At 38.6% G+C, this 26662-nt stretch overlaps 1 protein-coding gene and 1 long non-coding RNA gene across 10 annotated transcripts in view; one reads left to right on the top strand and one right to left on the bottom strand.

Moving 5' to 3' along the window:
* magixa (MAGI family member, X-linked a) overlaps positions 1-19028 on the top strand; it is a 66060-nt gene extending 47032 nt beyond the window's left edge. For all 9 annotated transcript variants that reach the window (XM_042409276.1, XM_042409278.1, XM_042409277.1 and 6 more), the window contains 5 exons: positions 8258-8452; positions 10833-10909; positions 11403-11549; positions 14579-14717; positions 16541-19028. In XM_042409276.1, coding sequence (XP_042265210.1) covers positions 8258-8452; positions 10833-10909; positions 11403-11549; positions 14579-14717; positions 16541-17409 — 1427 coding nt within the window. In that variant the 3' untranslated portion in view covers positions 17410-19028. The remainder of the gene's footprint in view (positions 1-8257; positions 8453-10832; positions 10910-11402; positions 11550-14578; positions 14718-16540) is intronic.
* LOC121895817 lies at positions 12108-13408 on the bottom strand. Its single transcript, XR_006095849.1, has 3 exons — positions 12569-13408; positions 12336-12440; positions 12108-12213 (listed from the first exon to the last, which is right to left on the bottom strand). It is a non-coding gene; the product is annotated as an uncharacterized LOC121895817 (long non-coding RNA).
* Positions 19029-26662: the final 7634 nt, after the last annotated feature.

The following is a 26662-nucleotide window of genomic DNA, read 5'->3' on the forward strand; positions in this document are numbered from 1 at the left end:
CAGAAATCACCGAGTGTCTGTGGCTCAGGGGGTAGAGCGGGTCGTCCACTAATCAGAAGGTCGGGGGTTTGATACCCGACTCCTCCAGTCTGCATGTCGAAGTGTCTTTGAGCAAGACACTGAACCCCAAACTGTGATGTGTGTGTGAACGGGTGAGTGAGCATTAGAAACATTGTAAAGGTTGGCACTTTGCATGGCAGCCTCTAACATCAGTATGTATGTTTTGTAGAGCGCTTTGAGTGGTCGATAAGACTATAAAAGCTCTGTATGAGTGCAGACTATTATTATTATTACTATTTACACACAGTCAGGTTGAACAGAGCAGCAGGTTTGTTATATTATATTAGCATTCAACAACTACATCACTCATGAGGCTCTGCCAGCACGTCACACTTCCTGTGATTAACTACTTTAGATTCTGACATGTTAAATATCATCCAGGTCATAATCACAGCTTACATCAGTCAAAGTAATTAAATCTAAATTTAATAAATTTAATGAAGTATTGCAGTAAAAGTACATAAGTATTATGAGCTTGATGTAGTTAAAGTATTGCAGTAAAAGTAGTGGTTTGGTCCCTCTGACTGATATATTATTATATATGACATCATTAGATTATTAATAGTGAAGCATCAGTGTTAGAGCAGCATGTTACTGTTGTAGCTGCTGGAGGTGGAGCTAGTTTACACTACTTTATATACAGTTAGCTAGTTTAGTCCAGTGGTTCCCAACCTAGGGGTCGGGCCCCTCCAAAGGGTCAGCAGATAAATCTGAGGGGTCGTGATCATTTGAACATTTATTGAAATGAAAGCATGTGAGAAGTTTAGAGGGAAAAATCACTATTTGGTGGAGCTGTTAACAACTCATAGACATGTGAAATGTGACCCCGACTACACACTGCTTTTTGTAAGACGTCAAAAGCCAAAAAAGGTTGGAAACCACTGGTTTCATCTTTAACAATGTGTTGTATTTTAAAAGCTTGTTATATTATCCAATGTGTCAAATCTTCATCTGAAAAGTAACTAAAGCTGTCAAATAAATGTAGTGGAGTAGAAAGTACAATATTTCCCTCTGAAATGTAGAAAGTAGCATCACATAGAAATACTCAAGTAAAGTACAAGTACCTCAAAACTGCACCAAAGTACAGGACTTGAGTAAAGGAAGAAAGGCAGTTTGAGGAGCAGTGGAGCTGACTTTTACCTCAACAGGTTAATATTTTATTGGTTTTCCATCTGCAGCAGATCTGGCGTCAGACTGTGGTTGAAAGAACAGTTTCACCAAATGTTCTTATACATGTTTAATTGAGTCAGATGCAGCGAAGTGAACTCAGACAGACAGCGAACACATCGTCTGAGAGAGGAAACATTCAGAAACACACTTTCAAATTTGAACCTAACCTAAGATACAGTTATATATTGAAGTAGTCGGTCAGTGTGGTCTAAATGTCAACATTTTATAGATAAATTGACAATTTATGTTTTCATTTTGAAACAGGCGGTATCTTTGGGCTGCTGTTAGCATGCTACAAGCTAATGAAGCTAAAAGAGAGTTTCGTTTTTAAATGAAAACAGGCTTTTTGAGAATAAAATGTCAGAATCTGATTTCAAGCAGCTGCTTCTTGTTGTTGAGCTTCTCATAAAGATTTAAACATCAGAAACGCACGAACTGGATGTGCAGCAGCCCTTAAATCCATATCATGACGGTTCACACAGACGCTGCAACTAAAGATTATTTTCATTATCGATTAATCGTTTTATCAGAGCTGAAGGGGACATTTATGACTAGTTTGTCCAACACACAAAGACATTCAGTTTACTGTCGTACAAGATAAAGAAACAAAGAAAAATTGTCATATTTGAGAATTAAGAAACTAAATGTTTTAGCTCAGGAACTAAACTCAGTGTGGGACGTTCAGGAACTAAACTGAGCATGGTGCGTTCGGAAACTAAACGGAGCATGGTGCATTCGGGAGCTAAACTGAGCGTGTTGCATTCAGGAACTAAACTGAGCGTGGTGTGTTCAGGAACTAAACTGAGCATGGTGTGTTTGGGAACTAAACGGAGCGTGTTGCATTCGGGAACTAAACTGAGCGTGGTGTGTTCAGGAACTAAACTGAGCATGGTGCGTTCGGAAACTAAACGGAGCATGGTGCATTCGGGAACTAAACTGAGCGTGTTGCATTCAGGAACTAAACTGAGCGTGGTGTGTTCAGGAACTAAACTGAGCATGGTGCGTTCGGTAACTAAACGGAGCATGGTGCATTCGGGAACTAAACTGAGCGTGTTGCATTCAGGAACTAAACTGAGCGTGGTGTGTTCAGGAACTAAACTGAGCATGGTGTGTTTGGGAACTAAACTGAGCGTGTTGCATTCAGAAACTAAACTGAGCATGGTGCGTTCGGGAACTAAACTGAGCGCGTTGCATTCAGGAACTAAACTGAGCGTGGTGCGTTCAGGAATTAAACTGAGTGTGTTGCATTCGGGAATTAAACTGAGTCACACTACATGCTTAAAGGTCTAAATGTTGACATTTTGCTATTTTTAGTGCTACAGAGCGTTTTTCTGTGTCAGTGTTTTTAATTTCTGCTCTGTACTTCCAGCTGTCAGTCTGAATAACATCCCGCTTCAGCTTCATGTTTCCTCCTCCACCGACTCTGAACATGCTGAACTCAGCACTTTCCTTATCAGCTCACATGTAAACATCTACCCAACACTCTGTGTGTGTGTGTGTGTGTGTGTGTGTGTGTGAGTGTCAGGATGAGTCAAGGCTCTACAGCGTGGATCTGGAGCGAGGTCCTACAGGTTTCGGTGTGTTAAACACACAGACTTTTGTCTCTTTGTTTAAAATCCTTTAAATTTACTTTAAAGGTCCAACCTGCTGTTGAAGAACTAAAATGGGTGCAGTGGGGCTCAAGAACTAAACTGAGCATTTAGGAACTAAAATCAGCACGGTGCCTTCAGGAACTGTACTGGGTATGGTGCGTTCAGGAACTAAACTGAGCATGGTGTGTTTGGGAACGAAAATGACAGTCGGGCATTCATGACCTAAACTGAGCGCAGGATGTTCAGGAACTAAAATAAGCATGGTGCGTTCGGAACTATAGCTTACTGAACGCAGGGCGTACAAGAACTAAACTGAGCGATGGGAACTCTACTGAGCGCCAAGTGTTCAGGAACCATAGCTTACTGCGTGTTGGGCGTTTGGGAACTAAAATGAACCCAGGGCATTTAGGAACTAAAATCAGCACAGTGCCTTCAGGAACTGTACTGGGTAAGGTGCGTTCAGGAACTAAATTGAGCAGTGGGAACTCTACTGAGCGCAAGGTGTTCAGGAACCATAGCTTACTGCGTGTCGGGCATTTGGGAACTAAACTGAGCGCAGTACGTTTGGGAACTAAACTGAGCGCAGTGCGTTTTAGAACTCAACTGAGTGTGGTGCATTTGGGAACTAAACTGAGTGCAGTGCATTTGGGAACTAAACTGAGTGCAGTGCATTTGGGAACTAAACTGAGCGCAGTGCGTTTGAGAACACAACTGAGCGTGGTGCGTTTGGGAACTAAACTGAGCGCGGTGCGTTTGGGAACTAAACTGAGCGTGGTGCGTTTGGGAACTAAACTGAGCGTGGTGCGTTTGGGAACTAAACTGAGCGTGGTGTGTTTAGGAGTTAAACTGAGAAAGATATTTATGCCTTCATATATCACAGCTGGTATAATACAGGACTATAGAGGAGCTTTCTAACAGTCACATGATTAAATGTTTAAATGTTGACATTTTGCTATTTTTAGTGCTACAGAACATTTTTCTGTGTCAGTGTTTTAATTTCTGCTCTGTACTTCCAGCTGTCAGTCTGAATAACATCCCAGTGCAGCTTCATACATGCAGAACTCAGCACTTTGCTTATCAGCTCACATGCAAACATCCACCCAACACTCTGCATGTGTGTGTGTCTTTGTGTGTGTGTGTGTGTGTGTGTGTGAGTTCAGTGTTAAACACACAGACTTTTGTCTCTTTGTTTAAAGTCCTTTAAACTTGCTTTAAAGGACCATCCCGCTGTTTTTTCCTCTTTCAGTCCTTTCTCTTTAAATCCTGTTTACTGTACTCTCCCGCTGAGCTCAGTACAGTTTATTTGTGCAGCTTATAGTCACGCACTCTGTCTCTGATGTTTACAGACTCACGAGAACAACAACAAATATATTTCCTGACAGCACAAACTCCCTGAGACGACCAACACAAAGTAAAAAAGTGCACAGTTTGTCTAGAATGTTGATTTTCTTACTTCCAGGCAGCTGTTAATTTATGAAACTCGATCACAGTCGGTGTTTAGTCGACTATATTTAGATAGTCAGTCACATTAGCATCATTTATTGATGCAGCTGAGAGCAGAGACTGTTTTAAAAACTCTCTTGTGCAAAGTAAGGCTGCACAATTATTCAAAAATGTACCAAATCTGACATTACAACTGGCTATAAATGTAGTCAGTGTTGTTCACGTCTGTTTAGAGTAGAGCTTATGTTAGTGGCGCTCTGGTGACCAAAATGTTTAATTTATGTCCCAGATTTAAGTCAGACCTTTGCTGCACATCGTCCCTCATCTCTGTCCTCATTTTGTTTCATCTCTTCACTGTCAGCTGTCCAATAAAGACATAAGATGCACCAAAAAATACTTTAAACAAATCTAACTTATAACTTAAAGCTAGGTCTTAAACCAGCAGTAATTGTGTTTTCAATGTAAGTGATGGAGGATAAAATCCACAGTGTGTCCACACAGTCATTTAAAAGTCTCTGTGAAGCTTCTATTCAGCTTCAGCAGTCTGAGTTAGTCATATCAAGTGGATATCTGACACATTTACAGTCTTTTTAGCATCAAATTCCCTCTTTGTGTTTCCTCGGACAGTGTTTCCCTGTTGAGCTGCAGGTGGAAGTATAGTAACAAAAAGAGGAACTTTGGCACTAAAAAGACTGTAACGTTGAAAGATATCTACTTGATTTGACTCATTTGGACGCTGAAGCTTCATATTAGCTTCAGATAAACTTTTAAATACATTGTTAAATTGAACAGCTAATGATGTGGTGCGATTTACTTTCAATATGTTGACAAACTACTGATGTTAGGTTGTATAATTTAACAATAGATTAGGTTCTTTAAATCCATATTTGCACAGAAGGAGGACTGTGGATTTTGTCCTCCATCACTTCCATTGTAAGGTCATGGGAGAGGTCAACAGCTTTAATGTTCATTTGAACTGAACCTGAAATCTTAAAAACAAAAAGTTGTTTCACCACTGAAAATACTGAAAAGCAATAAATAAATATATAACAAATAAATAAATATTACAGCTTAATCTATGATCTGGTTTCTATGACAACAAACTGAATATCTTTGGATACTGTTGGGCGGGACAAAACTGATGATGTCACTGATGATGTCACTTGAGTCGGTGTCGGTTGGGGCTGAAGGCGACAAGTTTGAAAAAAATCTGGGAGAGTTGAGTTAAAGAAAAGTTCCAGGCTACATTAGCTGCTACTAGCATAGCACACCACAATCTCCAGGTGCATTGTGGGTAATGTAGGCGGCAGGTTTTGACAAGAATGTGTGGAATAAAAAAAAATACAGTGGGTGCTTTCTGTTCTGCTAATTTCTGCTTCCTCCCGTCCTCGCTCCTCCTCCGTCCTCCGGCTGTGAAACTGATCCGCCACCGCCGTCATCGAGGATGTCAGCTAATCTGAGACCATTTCAAATATGTCTCAACTCTCCTATAACATCACCCACACATCGCTCCTTTACGTCCGTTCAGTTCTTTTAGTAATTAACAGATATAAATTGTCTATTTGTGTCTCATCCTGTGACAGACAGACGCTGCTATAGATCTATAATCTAATGATACAAAAATGGAGTAGTTATCAGATGTTTTTCTTTTAAACTATTAATTAATAATTTCCACATATTGATAGTTGACTTCTGTCATATTTGACAGTTGAGATGCTGTTCGTCATGAGTCATCTCCTCTGAGTGATGCTGGAGTGAATGAAGTGAGCATTGAACTTCATTCTTCTTTAAATACTTTAAATACTACAATGTTTATTTATCATTAAATATATATATGTGTGTGTGTGTGTGTGTGTGTTGAAGGAGTGAAATGCTAAATCCCTGCATGACTCTTTTCAGCTCACACATGAACAGCTGATTGTTCTCAGTGTTGGGATACGCAGCTGCTGGTCTGTGATGTAACTCTAAAGCTTCTTACACACAGAAAGTTGCTCTTTTTTAAAGCCTCTTTTTAAAGTGTTGTTCTGCAACACTAAAAGCACCATTCCAGAGTTTTTAGACCCTGAAAACTGTAAATCCTGCAGCTATACCGATCATTCACTTCACTGTATTTCCATGAAAATCAAATCAGAGATAATCCGCCACATGTTGCAGTAAGAAGGTTTCTGTGTTCAGGTGGTTGCAGCGACGCACAACATGAAACTCTGCAAACAGCTCAGTCAGTCAGTAGTTGAGGCTGGTTAATGGTGGTCTGTCTGTCCACCTGTCTGTCTGTCTGTCTGTCTGTCTGCTGGTCATGTGACCTCTCAGTTCTGTACTTGTTTCCAGTTTTTCTTTGTTCTCGGCGATTAATGTCTCGCTGAGCCAGAAAATCTTTCTGAGAATTTCACTCCCTCCTCCCTCACTGAGGTTTCCACCCCAGATTGGACTGACATGGGATCAGGTGTGTGTGTGTGTGTGTGTGTGTGTGCGTGTGTGTGTGTGTGTGTGTGTGTGTGTATGAACTTGGCGGTCTCTGTTGCAAGACCAAACTCCTACAAATTTTTCTCTCCATGTTCATTCCTGAAAATGAGTTCAGATCAGTTAAATTAGCAACACAATGAAAAAACACTCAATTACAAATACATTCAAAATACTACTTAAGTAAAAATACATAAGTATTGTCAGCAGAATATACTTAAAGTATTGAAAGTAAAAGTACTCATTATGCAAAATGGCCTGATTGAGATTGTTGTTAAATATTAAAACTGATTAATTGATGTGTACATGTGAGCAGCATTTTAATGATGTCATGGTAACGCTCATTTTAACAACTCAGACTATTGGATGGTCTAATATATAACAAACTGATCATATGTTTTAAATATAAAATCTTCAACTGAAACGTAACTAAATCTGTCAAATAAATATAGAGGAGTAGAAAGTACAATATTTACATGAAGCATGATATTTACTCATCAGATGAACATCTTTTGTTTTTTAGTGTCTAAAACTTAAACTGTTTAAAAAAATGTTTCAGCTCTTTAAAGGAGACATATTCTGTTTTATGTGCTTTTCTGTTATTTATATCCTGTTATGATGTTAAACATGGTCAAAGTTTCATAACTTGAGGTCAGGTTTTTGTTTTATCTTGCTGATGAGCTGACGTCGGCTCGTCGCACATGCCTATAAATGGCCGTCTGTTCTGTAGCCTTGGTTGCTAAGTTTGTTGCTAAGGTGTGTTGCTAGCGTTGTTCGCTCTCATATTTCAGATGTGATTCAGCTCCAACATGTACGGATGTGTTTGAGAAGTTGACATTTGGAGTAAAGAAGGAGAAAAAGAAGTGAAATCCTGCTACTATAGTTTGTTTACGTAGCTTCCTGAAGCTGACCAATCAGAACAGAGTGGGCTCATCAGGAGGCGGGGCCTTAAAGAGACAGGAGCTAAAACGGCCTGTTTCAGACAGAGGCTGAACTGAGGGGCTGCATAAAGGACCAGTAGAAGATAAATAAGGAGTTTTTAACAGGAAACCATGCAAAGATATTCCAGTAGAGCCCCAGAATATAAATATAGAGCTGGAAATGTGCAGAATACGTCCTCTTTAACAAACTCTAATTCCAGCTTTGCTCCTGACAGACAGCATCATGTGACCGCTCCCTCAGTGAAACTTAAACATCATTTTTAGGTGTTTGAACAAATGACTGACTGTTCTTTTCCAGCGGGGTCTGTGGATGTGAGAACTGGTCTCTTGTGCTGCAGCAGCTGCTCGTTCAGACTGAACAGACTTCAATTATTAAACCTGAAACACATTTATTATTACGCAGCTATCAGAAAGTCACAGAAACAGTCCACATTTATACAACGCACATTTGTTTCCATCATTTAAAAACAAATCTGACGGGTCAACAGACATGATGAGCATGTATCTAGTGTACCAGTGTTGCCATGGTTACAGGTGTTATCCAGTTTGATTGGATGACATATGACTCTCTCTCTCTCTGTCTCTGTGCAGCCCCGTCCCTGATGTCGCACCGCTTCGTGACGGTGCGTCGCGGCAGCCCGGCGGCGCGCACGGGGCAGATCCAGCCGGGAGACCAGCTGGAGGCGGTGGAGGGTCGAGCGGTCGGAGGCCTGCAGCACCGAGACCTCGCCCAGATCCTGAGGAGAGCCGGGAACACGCTGAGACTGAGCATCACGCCCAGACACCGTACGACACACACGCTTGACTTTTACAGGTTTATTTCACACAGAGATGAGGTCCGATGGCGTTCAAAATAACTCCAACTCAAAGATGTCTGATCATCTTTTGTTGTCTGAGAAGCAGAAACACGACTGGAGCTGAAAATGAGCTGAGCAGTGAAAAATAGATGAAATGTAACTTTAAGTGAAGTGAGTCTCCACTCTGTCAGACTACAGGAACACACAGTCCGCTGGCGGTCGTACAGCGGCGTTACAGAGTGATGCGTCTTTACTCACAAACAGTCTTTGTGTGAATACAGACAGCAGCTGCAGAGACGCATCAACCACAGAAAACACTGACTTCATTTCATTAACCTTCATCATCTGCAGCTGATTAAAATACGAGAACATGCCGCTGCCAGCATGGCATTGCTCAGTTTCCTCCAGCGGTGGAAAGTAACTAAGTACATTTGCTCAAGTTCTGTATTTAAGTACAACTTTGAGGTACCAAATAGTGATTTTTCCCTCTAAACTTCTCACATGCTTTCATTTCAATAAATGTTCAAATGATCCAATATTTCAGCAAAAATCAAAGATTAGAGAAAAAGTCCAAAAACTGAAAACAGATTTGTGTATCAGAACTTTGTTTTTTCTTCTTTCCTCTCCCATTAATCATCTCACGACCCCTCAGATTTATCTGCTGACCCTTTGGAGGGGCCCGACCCCTAGGTTGGGAACCACTGGACTAAACTAGCTAACTGTATATAAAGTAGTGTAAACTAGCTCCACCTCCAGCAGCTACAACAGTAACATGCTGCTCTAACACTGATGCTTCACTATTAATAATCTAATGATGTCATATATAATAATATATCAGTCAGAGGGACCAAACCACTACTTTTACTGCAATACTTTAACTACATCAAGCTCATAATACTTATGTACTTTTACTGCAATACTTTAACTACATCAAGCTCATAATACTTATGTACTTTTACTGCAGTAAAGGATTTTTCATCACTGGTTTCTTGTTAAAATGAGAAACTTTTCATGTTATTAAAATATACTTTTCTTGTCATTATGACATATTTTTTCATAATTAGTTGATACTAAATTATTCAGTTTTTACAATAAACTTTTTTTTTTTGTTGAATCACAAAACTTTCACTTTATTTCACAAAATGAGAATAATATGAAATCAACATACATAAAAACATCCTGTCACATAGATCAATCATGTTATATGGTTGCTATGGCGACAGTGACACTGAGCACTGACTGTATCTCATTATAACAACAAACCTTCCTGTTAAAACAAGAAAACTTTGTTTTATTGAGATAAACGTTTCTCTATAACAATAAAGTTTTGTGATTTAACAAAATAAAGTGACAGCTGATCATAAGAAAAGTTTCTCGAAAACACTGAATCATTTGATATCTAATAATAATGAGAAAATACACTTCTCAATCACAATCTAATGCAATCCAATACAACTAGTGGATTAGATTGAAAAATGTTCCTAATATTTTGTCCACTTCATTAACATACTTTTCAATATAACACACTCCAGTTCATCACCACCTGAATAATAAACATAAAGTGGAATTATCATCTTTCTGACAATGTCAACAAAAACTAATATATAAACTTCATAAGTAGAGTTTATAGCAGAGCTGTTGTGTTGGATCACATTAGATTACACAAGTGTTCCTGATGAAACGGCTGGTTAGTTTATGTCATAACAACATGAAAATCATCTTGTTATATCACGAAAAAGATGCGAAAACGAGAAAGTTTTCATGTTCTAATGAGAAACTAAGTGAATATGTTGTTGTCATGGTTTTAATGTGAGAGACAGATAAACATGAGAAGCTGCTGCTGATATATTCTCTACTGATCTTTGATCATGAAACACTGTCAGCAGAGATCAAAGCTTTCAGAAGAGACTCGTTAATGAATCCAGACGGAGAACAGGATCCTCTCTGATCTCTGACGTCTCTGATTTCACACGTTTCCTCCTTTAAGGCTCGAGAGCAGGATTTAAACTCCACTTTTATTTTCATTAACGGTTCATCTGCTGATTATTCTCTCAATTAATTGATTAGTTGTTTGATCCATAAAATATCAGAAAATGTTGAAAAATGTTGATCAGTGTTTCCCAAAAAACCCAAGATGATGTCTTCAAATGTCTTGTTTTGTCCTCAAGACAAAGATATTCAGTTTACTGTCAGAGAAGACTAAAAAAAACAGAAAATATTCACATTTAAGAAGCTGGAATCAGAGAATTTGGACATTTTTTCATAAAAAACGAGTCAAAATGATCAATAGTTGGCAACTAATCGATGAATCAACTAATCGTTGCAGCTTTACTCCTCTTGAATGAACGTTTCTCTTCTCTCCTCCTCAGACTCGTCGTCCCTGTCAGAAGGAGCCGACCTGGACATCGACGGCCGGTTGATGAAGGGATCCAGAGGGAGGTCAAAGGTCGCTCTCACATTCATTCTGGTTTCTAGAACTAGAAAAAGTAGTGGAGCCTTAAAGAGACAGGAACTAAAACGACCTGTTTCAGACAGAGGCTGAACTGAGGGGCTGCAGAAAGGACCAGTAGAAGATAAATAAGGAGTTTTTAACTGGAAATCATTCAAAGATATTCCAGTAGAGCCCCAGAATATAAATAAATATAGAGCTGGAAATGTGCAGAGTACGTCCCCTTTAACTGAATCTATAACTTATCTTACCCACCAGGAGCGTCGGTTCCACGTTGATATTATTGTTATTTACTTAAAGTCATAAAACCCGAAAACTGTGCATCAGTCCAGCTGTAGAAGCAACACAGGCAGTAGTCGTGTGAATAACAGTGGTAGTAATATTAGCAGCAGTAGTTGTAGTAAAGTTTACTTGTAGTAATCAGAGTGTGTGTGTGTGTGTGTGTGTGTGTGTGTGTGTGTGTGTGTGTGTGTGTGTGTGTGTGTGTCAGGAGGAGTCGAGGTTCTACAGCGTGGATCTGGAACGAGGTCCTACAGGTTTCGGTTTCTCTCTGAGGGGGGGCAGCGAGTACAACATGGGGCTGTATGTGCTGGGACTGATGGAGGGGGGGCCGGCCCAGCGCAGCAACAAGATACAGGTAAACACACACACACACACACAGACACACACACACACACACACACACACACACACACACACACACACACACACCGGACTTACTGTGAAGCAGCTGCAGGAAGTTTTCTGCTCTTTCTGTAACGTTTGTCCTGTTTTCCTTCATGACGTTAAATGATGTGAAGTTTTCATGATCTTTAGTTTTCTTAGTTTCTGTCTGCAGCTCTGAGACTCTGAGCATCAAACATTCAACATCACAGCTGCTTCAGCCGCTCTCTGCTTTCTGTCCGTTTGAATATTTAACACCAAATGGTCCAGACTGAAAATCTAAAGTGCCGCTAGCGTCCCCTAGAGGCCACAGAGGGGTCATTAAAATCTAAAGGGTTCGTCCTCTGAGGAGCAGGAACCAGATCAGGACATTTATGTTGTGTCGGGTTGTCCAGTGACAATTCCAATAAAGTTTATTCAAACACAGCATCCTCAACGATGTTCCTGTGTCCCGCCCTCTGGCTGCTTGTATCATGACTACAATACATCACATTAACAGAGTCTCTGTGTCCGTGAACCTTCAGGATTTCTGGAGAGCTGAGGTCATGATGTCACTTCCTGTCTAGCCTCTGTTCCACCGGCTTCTGTAACTCAACGCAATCTCTCATTCAGCGTTTCCGTATTCTCAGACCGCTCAGCTGCTGTCAGAAATTTAAATCTTTGTTATTTTAACAAAATCAAACAACATTTTCGTTGCGCACACAGAAAAAACTACAACTCCCATTAAAAGAACTACAAGTGCAGCAGCGACTTTACTTACATCATCGAAACTGGGTTTTGTCCATATCTGTAAAACTTCCCACCGCTTTCCTCTGAAGTCATCGTTACTGTCTGTCGCATGTCTTCAGCCTGTAAACATCTAGGACTGATGGGAACAGATGTTTGTTAAAGGCTGATAAAAAACACATATATTGTATAAATAATGATATTAAATGTTTTTTTCAGAAAACTCCCGTCCTTATTTAAACATAGGAATCGAGTCACATGACATACTGTTGAGCATGGGTGTAGATTTGAGTATGAACGGTGGTGAAATGTCCCAACAACCAGTGTTTTTACTGATTCCAAACAATCTTGCCATTTGTCTCCATATAATGTTACCCGTTAGATCTCTGCAGGGTTGCCAGGTTTGTGTGTTTTCTGCAAAAAGAAGTGTGTTATTATGTGTCAGGGACCAAGCAGTAAAACTCAGGAACACAAGGTGTATAAAGCAAAAATTAGTCATCTATTTACAACTTAATTTCAACTTTTCCCAAAATACAAAAATAGGAAAACTAGTAGAAAGTAATTTCAAAAACTCAAATTGAGGTCAACTAAACAAACAGCATAACAGACCTGACAAATGACACATAAGGGGGGCAGGAATAAACAATTAACTCTATAACACAAAGTAACCTTAATATCAACAAAGATTTAAATCAAGAAACTATTTATAACCAAAACTAACTATCAAAAGCAAGAAAAATAAACTTAAAGTAACTGAAGTTTACTGGATCCTGAAAGGCAGACTCCCCTCTGACACGCTCCCGTTGGTCTCTTCCACTTCCTGCCTGCCGCAGTATAAGCGGCCATCTTTACCGGCGCCGACTCTTTCGGCCAGAGGGAGGACTCGCCGAATCCATGAAACAAAAGACAAATCAGGATTAAACACAAGCAAGAAATATGAAAAACAGAATGTTAACTAAAACACGTGCACTCAAATTATCCAACAAACTGTCAGTAATAAAGTGTGTGCTGTATGTGTACTGTGATTATCTGAAATGTTTGTATGTTAAGTGTTAAAAAAGAAAACTACTAACACTTGTTCACATGTGGTGTGGCCACCACGTTATGATAGAGAGTGAAAGAGGGGGATACTCGACTTGAGTATCTGGCAACCCTTCACGCTGTGTTACACGTCGTCAACTAGCTGCAGCCCAGCAGAGGCCTGGTAGTAGGAGGTGAATCTGAAGCGGTTGGTATTTATTTATTCATAACTTTTAAACATAACATAACTGAAAAGATCTTCACTGAATAAAACTAACATCTCGTTACTGTTGGTGAAAATTGCTCCCAAAAGCAAATGAAGACTTCGGGTCCTTTATAAAGAAGAACCGAAGTGTAAAAGAATGTTCTGTTATCAATGATTAATCTTCTTGGACGTTATTAGAGGAAATATTTATACAACTCCGTCCTCCCCCAGTTCAAAGAGTGGATGAGTTATTATTGCATATGGGTCATTACAACATGGATTATTTAGAAGCTAAATCAGTCACAGCTTGTCTAACTGATCTGTTTGACATCATTTTATTATAAAAGTCCCGTCAGCAGCAGCCTGAGCAGCACAGAGACACACAGACAGGTGAGCTGCAGCCTGTTTGATTAAAAAAAACCAAAGTTAAAACCAAATCTACGACCTTTGAGTGAGGTTCTGTTCCAAGGTCGGATTTCTACTTATTAGCAGAGTTACAAATGTTAACGAGACTTTTAATGAGGAATCTGGAAGTTCTGGTTTCATTTTGGCTCTTTAACTTTAACTCAGAGCTGCTGAACCTGCTGCCAGAAATCCAACCGATCATCTAACAGACAGAACTTTGATCAATCAGGTGATCGATCTACGGTGGCCCTGAAGTGCACATCACAATGACAAACAGGAAAACACAACAGCAAATCACAAAACACAACAACAAATCACAAAACACAACCGCAAAAGCTGAAAACACAACTGCAAAAGCTGACAACACAACCGAAGAAGTTAATGTTGTTGTGTTGTCTGCTATTGTGGTTGTGTTTTGTTATTTGTCGTTGTGATGTGCACTTCAGGGCCACCGTATCAATCAGACATTAAACAACAACCGATCTGACAGAAGCTCAGCCTGATTCTAAAATTAGTCGGAGTGACTAATTCTTCCCGACTTCACTGTAAACTAAAGATAAACTGACCGTCTTCCTCCCTGCCTGTAGATCAGAAGGACTCCGTGGTGTTTGTGTCGGTGACAGCAGGTGCGCTTGTTGTGTTCTCAGGTGTCCGACCAGCTGGTGGAGATCAACGGAGACAGCACGGCCGGGATGACTCACAGTCAGGCTGTGGAGCAGATCAGAAGAGGAGGACATCGAATCCACCTCGTCCTCAAGAAGGGAAACGGATACGTGCCCGACTACGGTGAGATTCAACCGCATGACGGCGTACTGACATTTACATGATGTCACCTGAACACACCAGTCAGCAGGAGAAGAAGAAGAAGAGTTTGTAGCTGCTGCTTCTCTTTCACTTTTGCTTCTTTTTAACTTCCTGATTCTTGTTGAATTCTCACCTTTAACTAAATCTTTTCCTTTTGATTCACAAAAGTGAAGTTTAAGCTTAAAGGAAGGTGATTTATATATTGTTCTTACTGTCAACAGATCTCATCTTTCAGTCTCTGGAGAGTTGTTCCGTATCAGGAAGTTGTTGGTTTGGTTCTGTTGTTGACAATAAGAAAAATATAAACATCTCCAGCTTTATGCTTTAAAACAGAACTGACTTCTCTGTCCAATCATAGCTCTGGATTCTCCTGATTCCTCCTGTCTTGACTTTGTATTTTTTTTGTACTTTCTCTTTCTTCTTCCTTCTTTTGTTTCCTGCTCTGTTCTTCCTCTCTCTCCTCCTCCTCCTCGTCTTCCTCAGTGGAGTTGTCCAGCCTGTCTCTCTGTATGACCAACTCTAAACAGGGGGAGCCCTGCTTCTACGTGATTGGACGCACTGAAAACTCGCGGTTGGTAACTTGTCTTCGCTCAGACACTTCATCTCCTTTTCCTGAACTCTCTCTCTGTCTCTCATCCCTTCATCTTTACATTTTCATCAGCAGCTTTTGCAGAACAGTTAAAGTATTTTTTTTAAAAGGAATTAACATGAATACATCACTTTTTAAAATATTAAACATACAGAATGTACGAGACACAAAGAGCTAATAAACTTAGCTCTGTAATCACTAAATAGGCCTAATTCAAAACATACGACATTTTCTACCATTTATCTGTGTCCAGGTCACATTAATTTTATCAATGTTATCATTAGGAATTGTTTATATACGTACTGGACATATCTACTGGTTTAACATCATTAAACTGGTTTAAAGAACAGTCAGGTGTCCATAGTAACAGTAAAGAGGTTTTCCTCGCTGTAATCATTCCTCCTGTTCATACTGGATATTAAAAGATCCTTCAAATGTGCTTTCAATGTTAGTGATGGAGGATAAAATCCACAGTGTGTCCACACAGTCATTTAAAAGTCTCTGTGAAGCTTATATGAGTCTTCATCAGTCTGAGTTAGTCATATCAAGTGGATATCTGACACATTTACAGTCTTTTTAGCATCAAATTCCCTCTTTGTGTTTCCTCGGACAGTGTTTCCCTGTTGAGCTGCAGGTGGAAGTATAGTAACAAAAAGAGGGACTTTGGCACTAAAAAGACTGTAACGTTGAAAGATATCTACTTGATTTGACTCATTTGGACGCTGAAGCTTCATATTAGCTTCAGAAGGAGGACTGTGGATTTTGTCCTCCATCACTTCCATTGTAAGGTCATTATGAAGGGATCTTCTAATGGTCAGTATGAACAGGAGGAACGATTACAGCAAGAAAAACAGGTTTCAATGTTCATTTGGGCTCCTGACTGTTGTTTTAAGACACACTTGAAAAACTGTGAACACGTCCTTTAAGGTTATTTATCTTGGATGAGAAAAAATTAATCATATTTAACCATCCTAACATATGATTAGATTAGTTTTTAGCTAATTATTTTTTCAAAATCATCCATCAGTTTCTAGATTGATTTCCTTCCTTTAGTTTCACTTGATTTCTATGAAAATAAACCATCAGAGTCAGTGTTGAATTTTGAAAATCAGCCTGACAGTAGGAAGAAGCTCAGTGAATCTGCTGAGAGCTGAACTTCATCAGCAGCATCAGGTGGACGAACTGCAGCTGAATATTTTCTGTCTGTTTCTCTCAGGCCCTGAGGAAGGAGCCCTCTCCCCCTCCTCCTCTTCACGAATAGAGGAGCAGGATGTGGATACGGTAACCATGACGACTGCCTCCCTCAGCCCACAGAGGGGAGGAGGAAGTACCAAAGGAGAAGGAGGAGGAGGAGAGAAGAGGAGGATGAGGAGAGAGGGAGAAACCAAACGAAGAACAGGAGGAGGAGGAGGAGGAGGGTTAGTGCCTCCTGATCTGGACCTAGACGTGGTAGAGGAGGAGGCGCGGGAGGAGGAGAGACGGAGGGAGGAGGAGGAGGAGGAAGAGGAGAGGAGGAGAAGGAAGGAGGAAGAGCAGAAGAGGAAGATGAGGAGCCAGACTGTGAGGCATAAGGATACACGGGACCACCAGAGGGAGCAGGGGAGGAGGACCCGGAGCTTACCCAGGAACGTTGCGCGATCCTGGGACACACCGGCGACGCAGGAGGGGGAGGAGTCTGGGGGAGCGAAGCAGCAGAGGAGGAGGAGGAGCGAGATGAAGAGCAGGAGGAGGGTGAGAGAGGAGGAGGAGGAGGAGGGAGACGTCACCACCACCCACCACACAGAGCATTCTGGGAGCTCAGCTGGTGCTCAGAGATCAGCGTTCTCCTTCCTCATGCCGATGGACGACGACGAGCGTCTGTCTGACAACGAATCAGCAGCCAGCTTCTCAGAGGTCAGCCTATCAGCAGCCAGCATCGCCACCGCGGGATGGAGGGGGGAATCTGATTGGACAAGAGCTCAGTTGTCACGGCATCAAGGGGGCAGCCCAGGCCCCTGGCTGGAGCCGAGCCCGCAGAGACTGACGCGGGTTCTGATTGGCAGTCGGCTCAGTGGGCGGGGACTAGAGGGCGGGCTCTCTCTCTGATTGGCCAGCAGCGAGGACGTTCTCTTTCTTCATTCACTGACTTTTTTTTGAGGGGGGGGATATTTATAAGGGCTTTGAAGACCCGCCTCTTCCTGCATCTTATTGGATGACTCTTCTGGTTTTTATTGGAGGATGAGAAGCATGCAGAGTGAGGACCTGTTTCTGATTGGCTGGTGGACGGGATTCGAGGCCTCTGACTGGCTAATGACACAACAGCTGCCCACAGAGCCGCCGCATCTTTAACATGTTTAATTTTTTGGTGTTTTCATTTTTACCCATCATCCCGCAGTGTGTCCTGATGAGACGTTTCAGTCGAAAACGTCACATCAGCTCATCTTCATCATCTTCATTATTCTGACTTTATAAACGTATGCAAAGATCATCGTCAGCGGCTCGTATTACAGCTGGTGATTTATCAAACAGTCTTTATGTGTATCTGAGCATGTGAATATCAGCGGAATGATTTTTTATTTTTATAAACTGAACATGTGACGGCTCGATGACGTCATTGTTATTATTATTATTATTATTATTATTAGACATTAAATAGAAGCAGAGATGATTTGATTTGCTTGCTTGCTTGTAAAAAAAAAAAAAAAAAGAAAATTGCCCGATGTTTTGAAATTCCTGATGATGTAACAGAGCCATACACACACACACACACTCTCACACACACACACACACACACACACACACATACACTCTGTGGCCAACATGGCCGACGACCTGCAGCTCTGCATCATAACAAGTGCCTCATTTAAACTTCAGCCTTCGTCCTGCAAACTGACGCCGAGGCTGCAGGCAGAGACACCGCAACTTCCTGTCATGTACTGTCACATCACACTATATACCACCACCACCACTTCCTGTCACATCACGTCACGTCACGCTATATAGACCGAATCACCGTGACGTCACGCTAATAACAACAACAACAACAGTCACTTCCGGGTAGACAACTGGTAGTTGATTTGAAGATATGTGACATCAGCAAACTTGTTTATTTCTGTTGTTATTTTCATAATTGTAACATTTGAAGATATATAGTTAAACCAAATCTACCCAATAGCGACATCTCACCACCAGTTGGACTAACTGGTAGCTGATTTTGTCATAGTGGGAAGCCGCCTACCGCTGCTTTACTCATTTATACTTATGCTTACTTTTAATTACTTTTACTACTTACTGCTTATACTTATACTGATTTACATGTGCTTCTTTATTTACTTCTTTACTTGATTAAACTCATATTTATTTATGCTCCACGTCATTGAATTGTATGTACGTGATGCAGTTGTTTTCTACCCGGAAGTTATTGTAAACACTGATTGGTTCTATATACCGCCACTTCCTGTCACATTACGTCACGCTATATATACCACTGAAAACCAACTGATGATTTAACCAGCAAATACTATTATTGCAATATTTTTACTGCATGTTTGGGCAGAAACAGTTTCAGAATCAAATTTTATTTGTTTCTATGTGATTACATTTCTCAGTTAGACTTTTGTTTTTTTTATTTTTTGGAGGAGAAATCAGTTCTGTAGGTTTGACTGACACTCAAAAGTAAACATTTATAAGAGTAAACATTTTAATAAAAGTCAACTTAGATGATTCATTTATTAATTTTTTTGCAGTTCAGTTACACGTTCCATTATGATGTTTTTATGTCTGTCTGTCTGTCTGTCTGTCTACATTTACACCCTCAGCAGTCACACTACAACTCCCACAATCCCTTGCGCTGCCATTTAGCCCCGCCCTTCAGCCTGCTCTCTCTCTTAAGGGCATTTGGATCTTTGTCTTCTATGCATTTCCTAAAGACTGTCTGCTGGTGATCGATTCTAGCTGATCAGCAGCCGATCGGAGGAGGAGGAGGAGCTCGCTGATCGCCCCCAGAGTCTGACTCTGGTTCTAAAGATGGGTCGAATTATTCAGGTTCTGGTCCAAAGTCGACCAAGAAGCATCGACGTCTGCACAGGATTCAACAATTTATCCATCAGACGTCTGCAAGAAACATCGCTGAGCTTCATAACATACAGACTGACAGAAACGCGAGTTAATAAATAGCTGTTAACACACTATTAGATATAAGTGTTTATTAATGTAATAGTCAATAACTATAACTCCTCCTGTGGACACCCAGAAGTGTTTGCTGCTGCATAAACAGACAATGAACGACAATATACTAAAACACAGCTGTAATAATATAAAATAGCTCTTCAAAGGAGAAATAATAAGTATAAAAGAAGTATAATAAATACTGTACATTAATAAACACTTAAAATGTTCTTATATCTGCTTATAACTACATTGTAGTGTGTTATAAACCATTTATTAACTGTTTATATTCTAAATTATAAATGATGAATTGGGGGACTTAAAGCTCTTTTTCTATATTTTTCTTCTTGTCAACTAATCTGATGTTAATTTGATGTTTACAAGTATTGTGTGTGTATCAAAGCCTGATATATCTTATCCCTCTGTTGTTGTCCAGAAACTATTAAAAACACATCAGTGAGTCACACCGCTGCACTGGGTGACATGTTCCTTCATTATGAAGAGTTTGGTCATGTTAATTTGTTTAGAAACGGCTCCAAAGACTGATAACAGAGATGTTTTCAGTCTCCGGAGAGTAGTTCTGTGTACGGCTTGTTGTGCTTCATATCACAACCTTTGGACTTTGTGCTGAAGCTCTTTGAGAAATTCATAATGTAGTACAAATTCAAGAGCTGTAGCACAACAATCTAGTGAAGCAGTAAACAGAACAGCGTTCCCACACATGCTCAGTGGCATCTGCCTTACAGAGAACTACTCTCTGGAGACTGAAAATGTGATCACTGTAACTAGTCTTTGGAGCCGTTTCCAAACAAACTAACGTGACCAAACTCTTCATAATGAAGGAACATGTCACCCAGTGCAGCGGTGGGACTAACTGACATGTTTTCAATAGTTTTTGGACAACAACGGAGGTCTACGGCACAGAGGAATAAGATATATCAGGCTTTGGATACATACACAATACTTGTCGGTAGATCAGTTCATTGTTGGACTGGATCCAAACATGAGAGTTGCTGACAAGAAGAAAAATATAGAAAATCACCAATCTAATGTAGAAATTGAGACATTCTGTCACAGTTAAAGACTAAATCTGATCCAGGACATCATAATAACACGTTATCACATCAGTGGACACACATATCACCAAACATTTCACTCACTTAATAGCTCATACACGTTACAGGCTGAAAATACGACTGAATGGCACAGTCGGAAATCTTTCTAAGGTGGATTTCAGCTTCAACTGAGACCAGAACCTTTGACATTATCAATTGATCCAATGATTATCTTCTCGATTGATCATTTGGTCTAGTACAATACAAGTACAATATTTCCCTCTGAACTACAGCTGAGTAGAAGTATAAGCAGTAGTAGCAGAAAATGGAAATACTTAAGTGCAAGTAAGTAATAAGTACAAGTACCTCAAAATTGGACTTATGTACACTACTTGAGCAGCTACTTCAATCATAGATTCCACCGCTGGATCTGACATGGTTTCTACTGACTTTAATGTAGAGCTGCAATGATTAGTTAATTAATCAATTAGTTACCAACTATTATATTAATCTGCAATTATTTTGATAATATATCAATTGTTTTGAGTGCTTTGATTCCAGCATCTCAAATGTGAATACTTTCTGGTTTCTTTAGTCTTCTATGTCAGTAAACTGAATATCTTTGGGTTGTGGACAAAACGACATTTGAGGACGTCATCTTGGGCTTTTGGGAAACACTGATCAACATTTTAACCATTTTCTGACATTTTATAGACCAAACAACTCATCGATTAATCAAGAAGATAATAGACACATTTTTTTCAACATTATAAGAGTGTGGTTCTTGTGGTTCTGGATCAGGACGACTGATGACTTTCACTGCACTTTGCTCAACATTTTTCCACAAGTTTACATTAACAATTAAATAGACTGATTTAACAATAAGTCAAATATATTGTATAATGTTGAGCAGAATATAATAAGATAGCAGCTACCAGGTGTGCTAGTTGTTCTATTATCTACAAAAGGGCAAATTTTTCATTGTCCCACTTTGGAAAATGTGGTTTGAAATGTGGGACAGCTGGTTTCACAAATGTGGGACAGTCATGTAAATTGGTGAAATATGCATTCAAGCACATGAAATGTGCAATACAAATAATAATTTGGGGGTCTTAGTCTTGTAATGTTTTTTGTTATTTTTATGCAGGTTGCAAATTATATTAATATTAATATCAATACATAATATAATACATTACTATACTATTTGTAACAGCAAAAGCATTGTAATTACTGAGATGACCAAACATGGGCATGTACTTGGAAGTGTGATTTAGACCTTTTGGTGAGTATCCCAGATTTCAGTCTAAACTGTCCCACATAGGGAATTAGGAATAATCTGGGACAATTTGAAGGATCCTTTTTACATTTGCCATTTCTTCTCTGACTTTGATATCAGCATTATATGAGTAGAAAACACCTTGGGGATTTCAGATTGGCAGTGGGTGCAGATATAATGTACTGGCTTCATATCAAAATACATTATTACTCTAATTCACCCTCTTTAAGCCACAACTGTGATTTTTTTTAAAAAGTAACAGGACATCAAGTCTCTACAAGAGTTATAAAAGTGATTGAATATTTCATAAGACTCACAAGTACAACTCAGATACTGTAAACATTGATATATGTGGAGTATCAATATTCAAATGGGTCTCATGATAAGTCAGTTGTTTGTTAGCTCATTATTTTAGCCTGCTGGCTAATAACCAACAAAGTAATTTGTAGTTCAGTTCTGTGAGGTGATTTAACTGTGACAGAATGGACTTCCTGCTGACTTGGAGCTAACTTTAACTCTGTTTAAAGACTTTTTTCACAGCAGACATGTTGACAAATGGCGTTATAATGTTATTAATTACAACTGAGCTTTTCCTGCTGTGACAAAACATTGGCCATTAAAAAAAGTTTATTCCCACCAAGGTAACACAGTACAATGATGTTCAACAATCCTGTTTTTTATCAAATAACAAAGACCTCACGGACAAAATGTGTCCGATGAGAAATCTTCAACATGAAAAACTGCAGGAACCTGAATTCAGAGAAAAATCAACATTTAGAGTTTTTAGAGGTACAGAAGTGTCAATGAATGAACAGTTAACGACACTCATCAGGCTGTCGGTCATTACTGTACTGTGTTTCTGCATCAGTCTCTAGTTTATACCTCGAGCCTTCAGCAATAAAAGCCATCCTGATGCGTCCACATCATAGCTCACCACACAGCTCCTCTGATCAGACACTGGGCAACTTTTGGAGGCAACGGAGACGACGGTGTTGACCGGATTCATTCCAAAATTATTAATCAGTTTGATGACAGGACAACAGTCAAAATCTACAGCTGATAAGTATTTCGAAAACAACAACCCTGTTAATGAAAATCTGCCTCCTGTTGATGTCAGGAGTTGTTTTATGAGCGACAGTTTGAATCTTGTCGTCTGCGTGGCCTCTGAACATCAATCAGCCCCAGAGAAACAGGAGCAAGCCTTTCATTTTGAAAAGCTCAGAGACCCGTCTTAAGTTCTCTCCTTTTCCTGTTTAAACCTTTGATGATGTCACATGCTGTTGGACTGGTCACGTGTCTGATGCGGAGTTGACCTTTGACCCCTGATCAGAAACAGCACACTGATGACTGTTTGGTTTAGAAACCACAATCAGCACTCAGCAGACACTCTCAGTTCCTCTACTGACAAAAAAAACAACAAAAAAACTATTGCTGTATTTAAGTGAATGTGAAAACTGTGGAAGAGCATGTCTGTCAGGAAAAGAAGAAAATAGATGAAATGTTCAGAATATGATGAATGATAATAATATTTGTACATGAAATTATGAGATACTACTTCAGAATTATGGTTTATGTCAAAATTATGACTTCTTAAAAGTAAAATTATAAGACTATGTTGAATTGAGATGCTTAAAAAGTACAATATAATGACACATGAAACCAAAAGTATGAAATAATATGACAAAATTATGACCACTTCAATACTGTCACATTCAGTGCTTTTTAAAATGAGATACTAAGTCAGAGTTTTAAGATACTGTGACAAAACTACAAGAATTATATCAAAATTATGAAACTACATCAAAAGTGGGACTTCTTGAGTCAAAACTCTAACATACTACTTCAAAGTTATAAGATAATACTTAAAAATTGTGCCTTAAGTTAAAATTATAAGATACAATGTCAAAGTTATAACTTACTACTGTAAAATCATCAAAATTATAAGATGCTACCTTAAAATTATGACTTTGAGCCAAAGGTATGACACAATGTCAAAGTTATAAGATGTTACTGAAAAATGGCAACTTTCTAAGTCATATTAACATATTAATTCAAAGTTCTAAAATAATACTTTAAAATTGTCACTTTTTAAGTCAAAATCATTAGATACAATGTCAAGGTTATATGATGCTACCATAAAATGATAACTTTTGAGTCAAAAGTGTGACACAGTATGTCAATATGTTAAAATTATGAAATACTGTCAAATGTGTGACTTTGTGAGTCAAAATGATGTGATACTACTGAAGAGATTTGACTTGTAATGTCAAAAGTATAACATGCGACACCAAAATGATAGTATGTCAGAATTATGCTATGTCAAAATTGTGACATTCCAAGTTTAAAATTATGAGATACAATTTCAAAGTTATAAGATGCTATGGCAAAATTATGAGATAGCTACAACTTTAAAATTGTACTTTGAACAATTACGACACTATTACAACAAAATGTCAAAACGTATGACAGCTACTACACTTTTTGAGGCTTCAAAGTCAAAGTTATAAGATACTGTGACAAACTACAAGATACTATATCAAAATTATGAAATTACATCAAAATTGCGACTTTTTGAGTCAAAAATATAACATACTACTCCAAAGTTATTAGAAAATACTTAACAATTGTGACTTTTTAATTTATAATTATTAAATACAATGTCAAATTTATAAGATGATACTTTATAACTATCACTTTTTAAGTCAAAATTATAAGATCAAAAGTCATGGTTTTATGATACTATTGTAAAATTATAACTTTTAAGTCACAAGTGTGACAGTACGTCAAAATCATAACATACTCTGTCACACACAGATGCTATGCTAAAATTATTGGGTTTATTTTGCAGATTCTATGTCAAAAATATGAAATACTTTGTCAAAATTGTGATTTTGTGAGTCAAAATGATGAGATAAAATTAAAAAATGTGACTTGTAATGCCAAAAGTTTGACATAGCACATAACAATTCTGAAATACTACATCAGAATTATGCTTATTGTGACATTGTTTGAAAATATGAGTCACAAATTTCAAAGTTTTAAGATGCTATGTCAAAATTATGAGATAGCTACAACATTAAAATTACAATTAAAAAATTGTGACAAGTAAGAAATATTAAGTCACACTCATGACATACTACATCAAAATTACATAATTGTGACACAAAATTATACTATAACATGTTGAAAATTGAGATACTATGACAAATTATGAGATACTATTTTTAAGTCAAATGTATGCTGTACTACATCACAATCATGAACCTCAAAATAAGGAAAATAATATGTAACAAAAAATTGAGATACCAAAACACTGTATAAAAATGATCTTTTCGAGGTCAAATAATGAAATACTATATCAAAATCATGAGACAGAAATAAAGTTTTGACTTTCTGAGTCACACTTATGAAGTAAGTCCAGATTTTGACTAAAATAGTCAAAAAGTATGAGAATATAGGTCAAAATGTTTTGTTTTTCAAGTCAAAAATAATATATGAGACAAATGAAGATTGTGCTTTAGGAGTGAGGAGACACTGTGACAACATTTTGAGACACAATGTCAGAGTAGTATACTACAAAAGTCTGATATGATGATCAGTGACAGTTATGAGATTATGTCAAATCTATGAAATATGCATCTATATTATGAAATACTATGTCAGAATTATGCTTTGTTAGTTTAAAATTGTTAGATACTATGTCAAAGTTATCAGAAAAAAAATAATTATGTGAAAATTATGAAATATGTAAAAAAAAAAAAAAAAAAAAAGGTGACTTATCAAGTACAAATAATAAAATACTGCATCAAAATTATGAGACAAAAAATAAAGTTCTGACTTTTTGAGTCTCAATTATGAAATAAGTCCAAATTTCAACTAAGAATAGTTTATCATGTCTCATTATGTTTATGCTATCATTAAGATGATTCAGAAGGAGCATTTTTATTTTGATCATTTCTAAAATTTAATCTTTTTATTTTTATTTTCTGGGCAGAAATGAGCTTCCACAGTCTCAAATTGACAGTCTATATATTTTTCTCATCTCACCGTAACATTTGGTCGAATAAGGGTTCCCTAAGGCTGTGTGGCTCCCAGTGTCTGCCTGCTGACTGTGGTTGTCTGGAAGCTTTATTCAGCCTCTGAGATCAGTATCAGGACAGTAAACCTGACAATATGTTACATGAAGATTTTTTAAAAAGTTTTATATGTTTCTGAAGTTTTTTTTTTTCATGAGGAGTTTTCAACATTTTCACTAAAAAAAGGAAAAGAAAATGCACAGAAAAAATAATCAAAGTGCTACACTCAGCTTGGATGCAAAAACAAAAAGGTCTAAATATTTAAATGTATCAGTTTCAGCCAATCAGGAGACAGCCAGTCAATGAAGGTGTCATCCAATCAGCAAGCAGCTAATCAGTCTAACCAGCTGGCAGTCTGCTAGCATCCATATGATAGTCAGTGCCTACAGCGCCATGCTTTATCAGAGCCATACACACACAAACACACACACACACACACACACACACACACACACACACACACACACACACACACACATGCACACACATGCATACACACATACACAATTTACAATTTATAAAATCAAACTTTCAGCTGGAGATGACAGTTATCAAAAAATGCAGGTTTAGGTTTTTATCACAGCAGTCAAGCATCATGAAACAGAAACTGCAGCTGCAGCCTTGAAGCTTTTTAAACTCCAGACCACCTCATATCAGCTGGTAATGGTTTCATGAAGATGACAAAATGATTTTGTTCCAAAATGATGAAGCTTCTGTCTCGATTCTGATCTAAAAAAAACCTTCACAAAGAACCGGAAATGTCGTTAAATCTGTCTTCAATGTCT

The sequence above is a fragment of the Thunnus maccoyii genome, chromosome 4, assembly GCF_910596095.1.
Source record: "Thunnus maccoyii chromosome 4, fThuMac1.1, whole genome shotgun sequence".
NCBI lineage: Eukaryota > Metazoa > Chordata > Actinopteri > Scombriformes > Scombridae > Thunnus > Thunnus maccoyii.